This window comes from Anopheles coustani, chromosome 3, assembly GCF_943734705.1.
Source record: "Anopheles coustani chromosome 3, idAnoCousDA_361_x.2, whole genome shotgun sequence".
NCBI classification, from domain to species: domain Eukaryota; kingdom Metazoa; phylum Arthropoda; class Insecta; order Diptera; family Culicidae; genus Anopheles; species Anopheles coustani.
Genome location: NC_071288.1, coordinates 1,154,911 through 1,168,262, shown reverse-complemented (window position 1 = coordinate 1,168,262; position 13,352 = coordinate 1,154,911). Strand labels below are relative to the sequence as shown.

The 13,352-nt window shown below is 48.0% G+C and overlaps 4 protein-coding genes across 4 annotated transcripts; 3 read left to right on the top strand and 1 right to left on the bottom strand.

Moving 5' to 3' along the window:
• The first annotated feature begins 211 nt into the window (after positions 1 to 211).
• On the top strand, positions 212 to 1,631 carry LOC131272068 (galectin-6-like). The gene is made up of 3 exons (XM_058273685.1): positions 212 to 306; positions 396 to 763; positions 1,171 to 1,631. Exons 1-3 carry the CDS (start codon positions 212 to 214, stop codon positions 1,176 to 1,178), a joined length of 471 nt encoding a protein of 156 aa, XP_058129668.1. The 3' UTR covers positions 1,179 to 1,631.
• Positions 1,632 to 1,734: 103 nt separating this feature from the next.
• LOC131272052 (DNA polymerase zeta catalytic subunit) lies at positions 1,735 to 12,735 on the bottom strand. Its single transcript, XM_058273669.1, has 10 exons — positions 12,279 to 12,735; positions 10,794 to 12,209; positions 10,582 to 10,686; positions 7,872 to 10,506; positions 7,591 to 7,797; positions 4,715 to 5,751; positions 4,068 to 4,641; positions 2,596 to 2,900; positions 2,010 to 2,526; positions 1,735 to 1,932 (listed from the first exon to the last, which is right to left on the bottom strand). The coding sequence occupies exons 1-10, from the start codon at positions 12,629 to 12,631 to the stop codon at positions 1,792 to 1,794; spliced, it is 7,290 nt and encodes a 2,429-aa protein (XP_058129652.1). The 5' UTR covers positions 12,632 to 12,735; the 3' UTR covers positions 1,735 to 1,791.
• LOC131272064 (brachyurin-like) lies at positions 3,066 to 4,047 on the top strand. Its single transcript, XM_058273682.1, has 3 exons — positions 3,066 to 3,434; positions 3,491 to 3,643; positions 3,712 to 4,047. The coding sequence occupies exons 1-3, from the start codon at positions 3,072 to 3,074 to the stop codon at positions 4,000 to 4,002; spliced, it is 807 nt and encodes a 268-aa protein (XP_058129665.1). The 5' UTR covers positions 3,066 to 3,071; the 3' UTR covers positions 4,003 to 4,047.
• Positions 6,407 to 7,443, top strand: LOC131272063 (trypsin-1-like). The gene is made up of 2 exons (XM_058273681.1): positions 6,407 to 6,974; positions 7,057 to 7,443. The coding sequence occupies exons 1-2, from the start codon at positions 6,444 to 6,446 to the stop codon at positions 7,336 to 7,338; spliced, it is 813 nt and encodes a 270-aa protein (XP_058129664.1). The 5' UTR covers positions 6,407 to 6,443; the 3' UTR covers positions 7,339 to 7,443.
• Positions 12,736 to 13,352: the final 617 nt, after the last annotated feature.

The window sequence follows — 13,352 nt, the reverse complement described above, 5'->3', positions numbered from 1 at the left end:
TACGCTTGCTTTCTTGGTACCTTCTTGTTCACGCTCGCGGCAGTAAGAGTTTACACGCGAAACTCATAGCAACGGTTTGGACGCAACTACTCCGCCACTACCCAGCTTCGGCCGTGACGCAGAACGCGCGTTTTTGTGCAATTCTTGGAAACCATCATCAGCCCGACGATTAGCGATTAGCATTCCAAGGGTAGAGCGCAGCGGAAAGAAAATGAGTTCGATACTATTTACGGCAAAATTTCCCCGACCTCCCAAAAATGGTGACGAAATTTTGATACGCGGTAAGCTGCGAGAAAATGCCCGCAAGTAAGTTTACACCAGTTTTCAGCACGGAGCGTAATTCTACGATTTAGTGTATGTTTCTCCCTAATACATTATTACGTCACGGGAATTAGGTTTTCGGTGAATTTCTGTCTGCCGCGACCCGCGGGAGTGTCGGATCAGCAATCGCCGACGTACATTGCGTACCACTTCAAGACGATATACGACGACGATGGCACGAGCACGGTGGTGCAAAACTGGAAAAACGTGATATGGGATAAGGAGGACATAGGGGATAACATTTGGCACACGGATCGGAGCAAAGTTTTCACTGTGATATTCCGTCTGCACGAGGATAAGATAAAAGTATTTGCCGATCGCATCGATCACCTGCCAGACTACCAGTTTCCGCTGCGCCTGTCGTTGGATGGAATCAGCACGATTGAGCTGTGGGACGATGTGGACGTTGAGGAGATTTCATTCCGCTACGATAACAAACCATGTGAGTTTTGTTAAACTTAAAAACAAAACCATTAACCTTATCCCGAAATGATAGTCTGGATTTCAGTGAAAAATAATAAATTTAGATCAACTTTTCCGTTCTAGTTGCGTTATTCATTAAATGCATAAACTTTGCAACACTTTTGTATCACTTTTTCAAAATTTCAAATGAAATTTCTTGTTGCTTTCTAGATAATTTTTAACTAGTTAATAGAGTTAGTAAGTAGTTACACAAAATGAGAATTAAACGGCAAAACCCACAGGGAAATTAAAATCAGTTTTCTGTACGATAAAACTGACTAAATATTTTAAGTCGTCAGAACTTGCTATTTCATGATTTTTAAAAACGTGTTCAACCGACAGTTTCTCAGACAGCAAACAACAACCTTTCTTCTGTTTGTTTTTCAGTCGATTAATCCCGCGAAGAAGCAAACGCACTGCTGCCTCGCTGCTTATCCGTGTTTTGGGATCCACGAGCCGAATGAATGTGCTTGTCCTTCGGTCACGCATCGACCGTTCTCTAGTCTTCGATTAATTACCAGTATTTTCTACTCTACTAAACGAGCACCAGCCATACTTGCACCGATGTGAGGAAGGAACTAAGCCTCGATGAGATCACTATTTGCACCGTACGTAGAATTACTCCGAGGCCACTTCAACGTTATCGACGACGCACAACAATCGGCACGAAAGGGGGAATCCGCGGTGCAGTGGTGCTAGTAAACATTAAGTATTCTAAACCCCTCCTTATCCGGTTGACACATTGATTTTGCATTATCAGCTGCAATCAGCAACGACGCTCGTCGGAAGCTTAGCTTGTTTGGGTCAGAAGATAGCAGAACCAATCATAACTTAATAAATTGTAATGTACTTTTCACGGTCAGTGCCTTAAAAACGTGTGTTTACTTTTACTGCAACTATCGTTTGCTTTGTTGATTCGAAAAACAAAATGTACCTATACAAATACTACAACCATTTTGTTTAGTTATTCTATGGTATTTATTTCGATTCCAACATAAAATACCGTGTTCAGAAAAACTGTTCCAGCAGATCACGGTAATAATCCGTTTGCTTGTGCTCCGCCATTCTACGGTGGAGAGAAAACATCACAGGACAATCCAAAGAGTTGCAAGACGTTTCGAAAGAACGTTGGCAACATGATCGACACATCTGGCCGGTTGGGAAAGAAAGAAAGAAAAATCGTTGTCAAATGCTCACATTTCAACCAATCCAACCAACGCACTTACCTTTTCCGTAAGTTCTAATTTCCGTTCCAATTTGTTCATTTTGTTCATTACATGTAGAAGCGCGTACTGAGGCCTCTGTTGGCATTCCTTGCAAACGCCATGCGTAGTTTGTCTTCCACAGTCCACGATACAGCTCGTGGTGGAGAAATATTGTGAGATCGTACTCTTTTTCGGAACAGCCAGCACGGTAGAGTTTCCCCTACCGGTTAGTTTCTGCCCAAACGCTCCAACACCCGACCCCCCTCCGGTGTTGTGCAGCATCAAACTTTTCCGTGGCAAATCGTTATACCACTGGTGGACATCCGCTCCGATTAGTAGAAGGCAACGATTGAGTGGAGGAATGATGGCTTTCGATATGTAATAATTGGCATTGATTTTGAGGCCTTCGTCCACGAGCACTTCGTCCGGGCTGCGCACGAGACGAATGAGTGGAACAAGCGGTGGTCCATTGACGATGACGTACGGTACACGTTGGCCTCTGCGTGGTTCTCGGCGTGGATCTGAGAGTTTCCATTTCCTATGGAAAGAGGGGCGAAATAGATTTTAATTTAAAAATGCAACTTGTTAACCTAAAGTCAGTACGAACCTCGTTAACTCAAGTGCCGGAACGCAAGCACCCGGTTTATAGCCGTCCTCCCCGCGAAATTCCTTGGCAAATATGAAATCCTGCAGATTTACGCGACCTTCCAAAATTTTAGTAAACTGCCTACACGTGTACTGCTTCACCTTCGACACGTCGCACGTCTCGAAGAGAATTCGCAACACCTTCTCGAGCATCTTTGCCACCACCGGACAACCGTCTCGCCGGACGGTTTCGATGCCCTTCGCTTCGTAAATCGGGTTTTCCTGATCCGCCGTTTCGTACATGTATCCCACGTAACGTTTTTTGGTCTGCAATAAAAAAAAATGAATAAAATCAATTATCAGTTCTACACTCGAGATAGAATGCACGTGTCGGATTAGGTAGACAACGGCCACCCTTTTCCCTGCTGGCCACAACCATATAAAAACTACTTCTCTTCAAGGGGAGTATTTCACTTCAAGTTCGATCCCGGAGACGCCATGAAGTTAGCTCTCATTATTACGATAGCGATCATTTCATCGGCAGTTCACGCCAAGCGAGGCCGTATCATAGATGGCACCATTGCGGAGTTGCACGAGTTCCCGTATCAAGTGTCGTTACAGTGGAACTTTAACAATGGCTCCCGCTCGCTGCACTTTTGCTCGGGATCGATCTTAAATCGGAAATGGATCCTTACCGCAGCCCACTGCATGGACAATCTTTCCGGCGATGGATGGATCGAGGTCGTGTCCGGAGTGAACAACGTTATCGATGAAGAACCGAGTGCGCAGCGACGGAATGTGTCTCGTTTCATACGGCACGAGCAGTACAATGCGATGACAATTCGGAACGATATCGCTGTGGTAAGCCTTGGGACTTGGGAAGAGTTTACATTCAATTAAAACCCTCCATTTGTCAGATTCTTCTTTCCAGTCCACTGACGTTGAACAATGAAACTTCCACAATAAAATTGGCCCCAAAAGATGCGGTCATCTCTGAAGCGAACGGAAAACTGGCCGGTTGGGGTTCAATCTCCAAAAATATGACCGACATTTTCCCAGATGAGCTACGGGTAAGATGTTTGTGGTTTACGAAAACAGGTTGAACCTTTTACAGAAGATTTCTTTTCCTTTTTCACAGAAAGTGACCCTTCCTCTGCGTACGTTGGAGGAATGTACGGAGATATGGAATGCTGTGGAAAGATCTCAGATTTGTGGCGGCGGGTATGGTAATGTGACCGGCTGTACGGCAGACTCTGGAGGACCGCTAACGGTCGTGCAGGACAATGGAGACCGCGTGCAAATTGGTGTCCTCTCGTACGGAGAAAAACCATGCCTTGCACGGCAACCGATCGTTTTCTCGAGCGTCATGTACTTCCACGACTGGATCCAACATACGATCAAATTTAAGCAATTCAAATGGTTTCCATGAAAAAGGACTGCAAGTCTGTAATAAAGAACCGACTACCAACACCTACTAGTGCCTCGTTTACTTACTTGTAGTATCGATGGTTGATAGACCTTTTCCAGCTTCAGCTTGACCGGTGGAGGATTGTCTTTGGTAACGGCTTCCGCAATCTCTTCGCCTATCCGAAACGCTTCCGCCTTGGTGCGTCCCGGGCAGAGCACAAACAGCGAGTCCGTATCTCCGTACACCACCTTCGCACCCCATCGTTCCGTCTCTTCGACGAGCTTGATAGCTCTTTCCAACGTTTCGCGCCCCTTCGCCACGACGCTGTCGCCAACCTCGACGCACGGCATTCGGCCGCTAAAGTTGGCCGCCGTGTAGCCGTACGTCACGTTGGCGATCAGCTTTAGGCCGAGTTGCCGTGAGTGGAGAACGCGCTGCAGGACGTTGTTGGTTTTGTGCAGTTTCATCGACTTTTTCACCATGAGGCGCGTGTTGAGGATTTCACTCAACATCCGGGGGAGAACGCCTTCGCGGACACGTTTCTTCACGAACGCTATGCCGCACGGGGAGAAGGTGATGAGGTTCTTGTCCATCAGAGCCTTCAACATCTTTGGCGGAATGCGCAGATGGGAGGCACCAAATTCAAACTCTTCCGTTGATCTAAAACGAGATAAACACATTAGAAAAAATGACTTCTTATCGAAGGTATATCGGCACTTTGGGGTTTACTTACTCAGCCAGATGTTCGATGCGACCGAGGCAGGTCGAAAAGCAGTAGTTGTACGCAATGATCACGCTTGGATAGAGACTCTGGAAGTCGAGCACAATGATAGGGTCGGCGTAGAAGCGCGAGTTCGGTTCCATGATCAGCGGCAAATACTCCGGGGCCCGCATATGGGCCCGCTGCTGAATGGTGGGCGAAACGGACACGAAATTCCTCGGTTTTGCTATGCGCAGCATCATACTTTCGACGCGGAACTGCGAGCCACGCGAAAGCACCTCGTAGAACTGAATGCCGAAAAGTTTGGCCAGCTCGGCCGTGCGTCCGATCAGATCGAGCTGGTTGAGAATCTCAAAGTTCCCGTTTACCCGCTCGAGGTAGTAATCCAGCACGATCCAGCAGCTGTACGGTTTGTTCCACAGCCGCGTCAACTGTCGATAGGAATGGGACGGAACTCGCCGATGCAAAATATGATAGACCACGTTCTCGAACGTGTAGGAAGTTAGAGCGATCTCGTGCCGCATCAGACGCCAGATGTCGAGAAGGATGCGACCCGCAATCTTCAAGCCCGCACTATAATCGTGCATCTCGAGCAGTTCCTGCTGTTCCTCCTCCGACACGTGCACCTTTTCCACGGTCGGAACGCGCGACAGCATCTTCATGAGATTCATTTCCAGCGCATAACCCCGCTCGATGATGTAGCCCCACGAGACACTCTCGATTTCGTAGCCCGTGAAAATGTCCGGATCCCAGAAGGCAATGAGCAGTAGGAACTTTTCGTACAGTTCCCGCTCACCGGAAACCAGCACGACGTCGGCCACGTACGGGGACTGGTTGTACTTTCGACCGAGCGTGTCACCGACGCCGGTACCACAAAGATTTCGGTTCAAAATAACGCCACACATGGACGAAGCCTTCGGATGGTCAGGCGGGACGTCGTTGTGGATGCGATAGAATATAGCTGCGATCGGGTCCATGGTGGGATTCGGCCGCAAATCGCCCCTCGTTGGCACGTGTATTTCGACCGCCAGTACCGTAAGATAGTTGTACTGAAACGGTGCAAGGCAGAACCAGATAGGGAGAGAGAGAGAGAAAATAACAAATGAGACAACTGGGCCCGAATGATTCAAACGCATAAGACAAAACAAAAAGTTTCAAGACAAGACGCAAAATGAGTGTCAACTTAACTATAAGATGTGTGTAGACGAATGAAAAGTGAGAAGTTTAAGGGACAAGCACAAACCCAAACAAAACCGAACAACCATAAAAGCGAACAAACAAACATAAATTTCAACAACACAAAAGCACAAACCCTCTAAACATTAAAGCACCTCTATATAATAAGCTATGTACGTTCTAATAAATGAAACAAAATTGCAAAAGAATCGTTTATCAAAACCAGGGTGACGTATGACCATCGAGAGGTAATAAAAAAAACCCAGGAGTAAAATCGAATTTCCCAGTAAACACAGTTAATCCACTTTTTCAAGAGGGGCTCTTTTCAGTGGCAAAGCAAAAGACCATCCCTTAACCAGTGGAAACTTGAATGGACACTCGAAACATTTGTAAAATTATCTTAAATAACAGGGGGATTAACGTTTTCCGTGGCACATGTCCGAAAGTTCGAGTGGCCCTTTAGACGTGGGGTTGGGAAGGAGTATAAATTATTCCAACCCGTCCCCCAAGAGATCAGTTTAACGACTCGACTCAACCCGATTCGACTCGCAATCCCCCACGCAAAATGGCTGGACAACCGCAACGCATCGCTATCCTTCTGTCCCTGCTGGCACTGGCCGCCGGTAAACCGTCGCGCCGCATCGTCGGCGGAGAGGAGGCCGAACCCCACGAGTTCCCGTACCAGATCTCGCTGCAGTGGAACTTCAACATCAAGGGTCTGCGGCAGCCACCGATGCACTTCTGCGGTGGTTCGCTGATTGCCGAGCGGTTCGTCCTCACGGCCGGACATTGCGTGCCCACCTACTCTCCCGACGGATTCGTGGAGGCTGTGGCCGGCGAGCATGATTTCACGCAGTACGACGGAGCGGTACAACGACGCCGTGTGGTCGAGCAGTTCATCCACGAGGACTACGCGGGCGGCGTCGGTCCCAACGACATTGCCGTGTTCCGTGTGGATCGTCCATTCGTCCTGAACCGAAACGTGCAGCTCATCAGCCTGCCAGTGGCTGGCGCGATTCCGACCGGTATGTGCACCATCAGTGGCTGGGGATCAACTTCCTTCACGGCGACTCCCATCTATCCAGACATCCTCATGGTAAGCTACCCACCCACCCGACCCCCTTAACCCTCCTTCACAATGGTTCCTTCACTAAACCGTTCGTTTGTTGTGCCTCCAGAAAACATCCATTCCCGTCATGGATCTCGACAAGTGCCGCAGCATCTACTACGATGAGATTGTCGCGGACAGCAACATCTGCGCCGGCACGATCGAGGGATCCTCGAGCGTCTGCTCGGGAGACTCCGGTGGCCCACTCGTACAGACCACCGACGACGGCTCCTACGTCCAGGTCGGTACCGTCTCGTGGGGTGGCATTCCGTGCGGTGGTTGGAAAAAGCCGGGCGTTTTCGTTCGCGTTTCACACTTTATTGATTGGATCAACGACAAGCTAAACAACTAAATTTACAGTATTCGGATTACAAAACGACGAACAAACAAACGATGGGCGCGAATAAATGATTCCAAACGATGAAGATTACAATTGTCCGCGATAGCGTCACGCGTTCTCTATTTCCTTTTATCGTAGCCTCCGAACTTTCTAAAATACTCGTCACTGTGTGCACAATGAACATTCAGGTTAACATTAACAACAGATATACTTGTATAAAACAAAATTCACTGTAGAAGACGCCTGCCGACAAGCTTAACTCACCTCACAAACAGGCTTCGCTTCCTGCAGATTTTCGTAGTTCACTTTGAATCCGTACGCATTATCCTGTCCCGTGGCCGTGGATATGTTGGCGTTGCTGTGCTCGATCAAGTCAGACTGATCCGACGACCCCAAGATGCAAGGTTGTGAGGTTGTTGGTCTAGGGACGTCCACATTCTGCGTTGCTGGTGGTTCCTTGTTGGATGTTTCCTGCGAAGAAAATGGTCAAACAACAAACCAATGAAGACACGATCCAAACAACCGTCCTGCTAGTTTTTACTGACCTCCTGTTGTTCGGTGTTTGTTTGTTCGAAAGTTGATGAGTTTATCATCGTTTCATCAACGGAATCCATCATCTCAGCAGGCTGGGTTGCCGGTACCTCATTTTCCTCGCGTTCCACTGAAAGTGATTTAGCGGCAAGTTTGTGGCTTTTCCGGCGTGCACTATAACCTGCCAGCGTTGAACTAGGCTTTGCTGTGGTGTCTTCATCTATGTTTCCCGTGGATGCTCCGGTTTCTTGTGATGAGGAGGAACCGTAGGTATTCATTGTCATGATTTTTGTAACTAAAGCCTTCGTCGTATGGCCATTGGATGACGATTTGTTTTCGTCGTTTGTCAATAAAACACTCAAATTGAGTGTTGACTCGGTATCTATTTTGGTCGATGCGGAAGAAACTTGTTCCACATTTGTTCCATCGTGCTCCATTGTCATGGTGGCTTCTGCCTTCTTCACCTTTACCGGACTGTCAAGTTCAACCACCGCCCGATCGTCTTTAGTGTTGGCCGGCTGATCGTCGATTTGTCGATTGCGAATTCTTTCGTCCAACCATGCATTTGCATCGGCTCGATTTGGTGGACCTTTTGCGTGAGTGATGGTAACCGAGCGTTCCGACGCTAGCAACTCCTTCATTCGATCGGCGCTAGGACCGCTTACACTAACCGGACCCAACACTTCCTCGATACTTTCTCCGTACGTCTCCTTGAGCACTTCATAACGAAGATGCTTCATCGATTGGGCACCGGTAACGGCGCTTCTAAACTCCTCCAGATCGTTCAAGCTGCTTGCGGTGATGTGCAGCACGGTGTGACCGACCTCCTTCTTTCCCGTTACGTCGTTCGGATCGCTGTAAAACGGGGTGGCATTGACAACGGCGGGAATTTCGAATGATTCTATGGCTTGACGCGCGTCCCCGCGTGTCGGAGGGCAATCCGCCAACGAAATGCTTACCAACTCATTATTCGATTCGCTGGGATTGTCCTCCTGGCCCAAGGGAAACATACGGCAACTATCGTCCGAGTCCGTATCGATGTCGTCCACATCGCAAACCATAGTTGTTTCGCAAAAGCTTTGAATATTTTTCGCATTCCCATCGTCTTCTTCCTCATCCACCGTTTGCGTGTCGGGTTCTTTTCCACTCGCGCTAGTGCTGGCCCCCATCAGTTCCACAACGCCATCGAGCTGGCTTCCGATCGGTACGGAGGTCGCCTTTTTGGGGGTGCTATCGAGCTGGCACTCCAAAAACTCTGCCGGGTCCATGAAAAGGTCTGTTGGACTAACCTTCAGCACATCGTTGAACGAGTCATCGTCAGAATCGAGGTGAATGGTGACCATTGGATTGGTTGAAGACGAAGGGACTGGTGCACTATTGCTTGGTTGTGATGCCTTTCCAACGCAATCATTTTCGGCTACATCGACAACCATACATTCATCGTCATCGACATCAGTAGTACTAGAGTCATCGAAAGTAATAGTTACACTATCACCCTTTTCGACATTCTTTTCGCTGGCAACCTCTTTTGGCGGAACTGGTTCCACCTCTTCGGTCTCCATTGAAGGATGCTGGTTCGTTTTTTCGGTGCCTTTTTTGTTTTCTTCATCATCTACAGCCGGTAAGGTGGAAGGCTTGTTTCCAGTTCCTTCAACCGTTTTACTTGTACTTTCCTTTGCACTGGAACCGTTAACATCTTTTGAGGGAATCAATTTAACCGGTTCCACTTCTTCGGTTTCCATTGCAGGAAGATCTTTCGCGGTTTCCGCCGGTTTGTTGCCCACTTCATCAGCCACAACTGTCAAGGCCGAAGGGCTCTCTTCAGTTACTTCAACCGTTTTATTTGTACTTTCCTGCTCACTGGAATCGTCAACGTCTTTTGAAGGAACCATTTTAACAGGTTCCACTTCTTCGGTTTCCATTTCCGCATGCTCGTTTGTTTTTTCTGTCGGTTTATTGTTCTCTTCGTCATCTACAACCGGTAAGGTGGAAGGCCTTTCTTCAGTTCCTTCAACCGTTTTACTTGTACTTTCCTGCTCAGTGGAACCGTCAACTTCTTTTGAGGCAGTCGATTCAACCAGTTCCGCTTCTTCGCACGCCATTGCCGGATGATCTATCGCAGTTTCTGCGTGTTGGTTGCTCACTTCATCGTCAACAACCGGCAAGGCCGAAGAGCATTCTTCAGTTCCTTCAATCGTTTTACTTGAACCATCTTTTTCCCCACTCGCCTCTTGAGTATTTACCTCTTCAGGTTCTTCCACCGACCGACGAGTTGTCGTCGTTGGTGGGGACAATGTGGAAAGCTGACTTTTGATTGCACCGTTGTCCATCATAGTAAGCGGTTTGATCAGCACCTTCGGAGAGAGACGAATGATGTTTTTGAATCGCTCCGAGAGCACCACCTCAATTTCCTGCTGTTCTTCCAGCTTCGCGCGTTTCGCAGCCAACGATCCCTTGGGTGCTTTGATTGGGTCCGTTTTGCGCACACGATTCGACTGCTGCGTCGAGGGTCCTTCCAAGGGATTAAAATTATTGCGCTTATCGTACTCGTACGCCGGCCGGTACCGATCCGCGATGTATTTGCCCGGAGACTCTCGACCGGAACTTTGCTCCGCCGTCTCATAGGCACAAGGGTCCAATTTTGTTAAACTAAGGAAAGAGTATTGATAAGTAGGGAAGCAGCAAGAATGGGTTGTCTTCTAATTTATATACTATGCAACTTACCAGACTCGCAAATTTTTCAACGGTGTTGAATGTTGCGTCTTATCAGCGCTAGCGAGAGGTTTTTTGTACAAAATCGACTTTTTAATAAGATTCAGTTTGGGAACTCTGCAAAAAAAAAGTGAGATATAAACCAATTACCAGAATGAAATGCCAGAAATAAATAATAAATAAAGAAATAAAAATGCCAGAAGATAATATCAAGATAAATTTACCTTATTTCGAATTTTTTCAAAGTATTCGGTGATGATTCCTCAAACTGTTGTCTTATCATTTCGCCACGAGTTGCCTGTTCTTCGCCGGGCGGCGAGGGAGCAAACGTAACTTTACGCGGAGTCAGTGACTTTCTAGCCGTGGGCTGCGTCAAATCGATCCGAATTCGCTTTGCCAGCGTACTGATGTCCGGTGTGTGGTCGTTGCTTCGACGATTTCTTTTCGGTGTCCGACCGGTCCTATCATCTCCACCATCCAGCTGCGGAATGCATCCTCCGACCAGCAGATCCTCATCGCCACTATCGTTCAGGTAGCCCTCGAGGCTCTCCAGGTCCACATTTCGTGTGGACAGTTGCTTCTGCGTGAGATCCAGTAAAAACTCATCGTCCGAGTCGAAGGAATCGTTCCGGGCATCCTCGGCACCATCGTTTTCGAGCTCCTGCATCAGGCAAAGAGCCTCCAGATCGCCACGCAACGATGCATTAAGCCGTCGGTTGCTTTGGGAAACGTTCAGGTCGCCCTGGGTGGCGGGGACAGTTCGCCTATGTTCTACACTTTGCTGGGAAAGTGGAGCCAGCAGGCAATCGTCTTCGAAGTTACGCTTCTCGTTCTCCTCGAGTTCACGCATTATTTCGAGCAAGTTGTAATCCTCCTCCCGCAACGATGCATCGATGTTCTGCGACATGGACACAATTTTCTCCTCGTCAATGTCGACCGAAGCATCGAAATGGTAGCTAATCTGGGACGCGTATAGACTCTCATTGCTGAGACCGTGACGGTTACGGCCGTGGTCAACAATGCATGATGCATCCAGAGTTGACGCGTCTTCCGAGGCCTCCGATGGATAGGCCGATGGTACCTTTGGGTTGCGATTCTCCTTGGTTCCTTCTTGCTCCTTCAACAGTTTCGCCGCTAGCATCGCTCGATAGTATCGATCGCTTTCCGTTACAATATCCCTTCCAGTCCCATCATCTTGCGAGAGATTCATTCTTTCCGGCTGTTCCAGCCCAAACAATCGGCGTCTGGTTTCTTCGTCCTTCCATATGGAGGCGATGCCGGGGTTCGCGAATTCCCCTGTGTCGTTCTCCTCCGGCTCACGATTGAGGATATCGGATGCCAGCGCGTCTATTTCGTACTCAGAGGTCGACATCTTAGCCGGCACCTCGTCCGCACCATCGGCAGCCGTTTGAGTTCGCTGACGTAAGCCCGCCGAGTTCAGATGCAAGAAGCTCATGCCGTATAGGTTATAATCGATGAAAAACTGCAGCACGTACGGGATGTGCGTTTCGTGCACTTGTGGCATGGCGGACGGGATGGCACCGTTCATCAGTAGCGTGGTCGCATTTCGAACCAGCAGCGGGTTGTACATGTAAATTTTCAAATAATTGTGTTCCTTTCGGTGATAGCCGTAGATGGGTCTGTAACGGTACGGAATAGGTTAGTTCCGGTATGCCCTTTATGATACCAACCTTTCATATGACACTTACACTCCTTTGACAAGCACAATCTTGAAAACATGCGTCGCCCGGGACATTGACCGTGCAAGCGAAACATTGATTGCTTTGTCCAGGGCCGTGGCAAGCTGATAGATACGTTTGTCCACGGCAAGCCGATCGGCGGTAAAGCCCTCGTAAGGAATGTAAAAGTACGGAAACACCCCGTGGATGTGGACACAACTGTGCGTTCCATCGGCGGTGGTACCGAAAAGCCGAATTACTGGAACTTGTCGTATTTCGGTGCCGCGAAATTGCGAATAGCAAACATCGAACCGAGTGTCGGGTTTAGCCATATAATGATCGACGCTTACGATCCGAACCGAAGTGGCATTTGTAGAATACATTTTGCGGTTCCGCTGTTAGCGTTCCTCCACATAACCTATAAGTATGGTTCCAAGACACAGTATCTCGTCGGTTTAGGATGGTTTAAACATTTAGGACACAGATTTGTCTATCGAATCCTCTAAGTAGTAGATCAAACGAACTAAGAATATCTTTTTACGGTAAAAATCACTTAGTGTACGACAACTAACACGGAAGAACGCTCGTCTCGGTTTGGGAGCGCCAAAATTGTCAATAGTGTTGGCAGAATCGGGATTCGGAAGATTTGAAGATTCGATCCCTAGACGGATTCCAAAGATTCAAATCCCATTTGACGGATTCCAAAGATTTGATCCGATTAGGATTCGAATTATATTTGATTGTTTTGGGACTCGATTTGATTCAATTCTGACTTTGAAAAACTGACGAAAAAATTACTGGGTCTAATAGGTGCGGCCAACGCGCAAAGCGTTCTCCCATTATCTTAGAAGGGTCTGCCATCTTCTTAATGTTCTGGACGGAATAGCTGAACGACGATCGCGTTATCTTTATAGCTCCGGCGATCGTATTGATATTTTGGACGATGCCACTAAAAGCCTTGGCCATCGCGCTAAACAGTGGTAAAAGGTGAATTTCAATTTGTGACCGAGGTTTTTGAAGCTTGTTTATGCCAACCTGCGCTTGTTTCACTTTGACAGTACGGATGTAAATAACATCAAGCGGATAACTTCCAACCTGGTTCAG

What these genes read in the sequence shown, in the direction of transcription:
- LOC131272068 (XM_058273685.1), top strand. Translation starts at nt 212, where the DNA reads ATGAGTTCGATACTATTTACGGCAAAATTTCCCCGACCTCCCAAAAAT. An exon ending in CTGCGAGAAAATGCCCGCAA is followed by an intron (nt 307 to 395) that starts GTAAGTTTACAC and finishes CACGGGAATTAG; the next exon opens with GTTTTCGGTGAATTTCTGTC.
- LOC131272064 (XM_058273682.1), top strand. Translation starts at nt 3,072, where the DNA reads ATGAAGTTAGCTCTCATTATTACGATAGCGATCATTTCATCGGCAGTT. An exon ending in TTCGGAACGATATCGCTGTG is followed by an intron (nt 3,435 to 3,490) that starts GTAAGCCTTGGG and finishes TCCATTTGTCAG; the next exon opens with ATTCTTCTTTCCAGTCCACT. An exon ending in TTTTCCCAGATGAGCTACGG is followed by an intron (nt 3,644 to 3,711) that starts GTAAGATGTTTG and finishes CCTTTTTCACAG; the next exon opens with AAAGTGACCCTTCCTCTGCG.
- LOC131272063 (XM_058273681.1), top strand. Translation starts at nt 6,444, where the DNA reads ATGGCTGGACAACCGCAACGCATCGCTATCCTTCTGTCCCTGCTGGCA. An exon ending in TCTATCCAGACATCCTCATG is followed by an intron (nt 6,975 to 7,056) that starts GTAAGCTACCCA and finishes TTGTGCCTCCAG; the next exon opens with AAAACATCCATTCCCGTCAT.
- LOC131272052 (XM_058273669.1), bottom strand. Translation starts at nt 12,631, where the DNA reads ATGTATTCTACAAATGCCACTTCGGTTCGGATCGTAAGCGTCGATCAT. An exon ending in ATTGTGCTTGTCAAAGGAGT is followed by an intron (nt 12,210 to 12,278) that starts GTAAGTGTCATA and finishes GTACCGTTACAG; the next exon opens with ACCCATCTACGGCTATCACC. An exon ending in TTGAAAAAATTCGAAATAAG is followed by an intron (nt 10,687 to 10,793) that starts GTAAATTTATCT and finishes TTTTTTTTGCAG; the next exon opens with AGTTCCCAAACTGAATCTTA.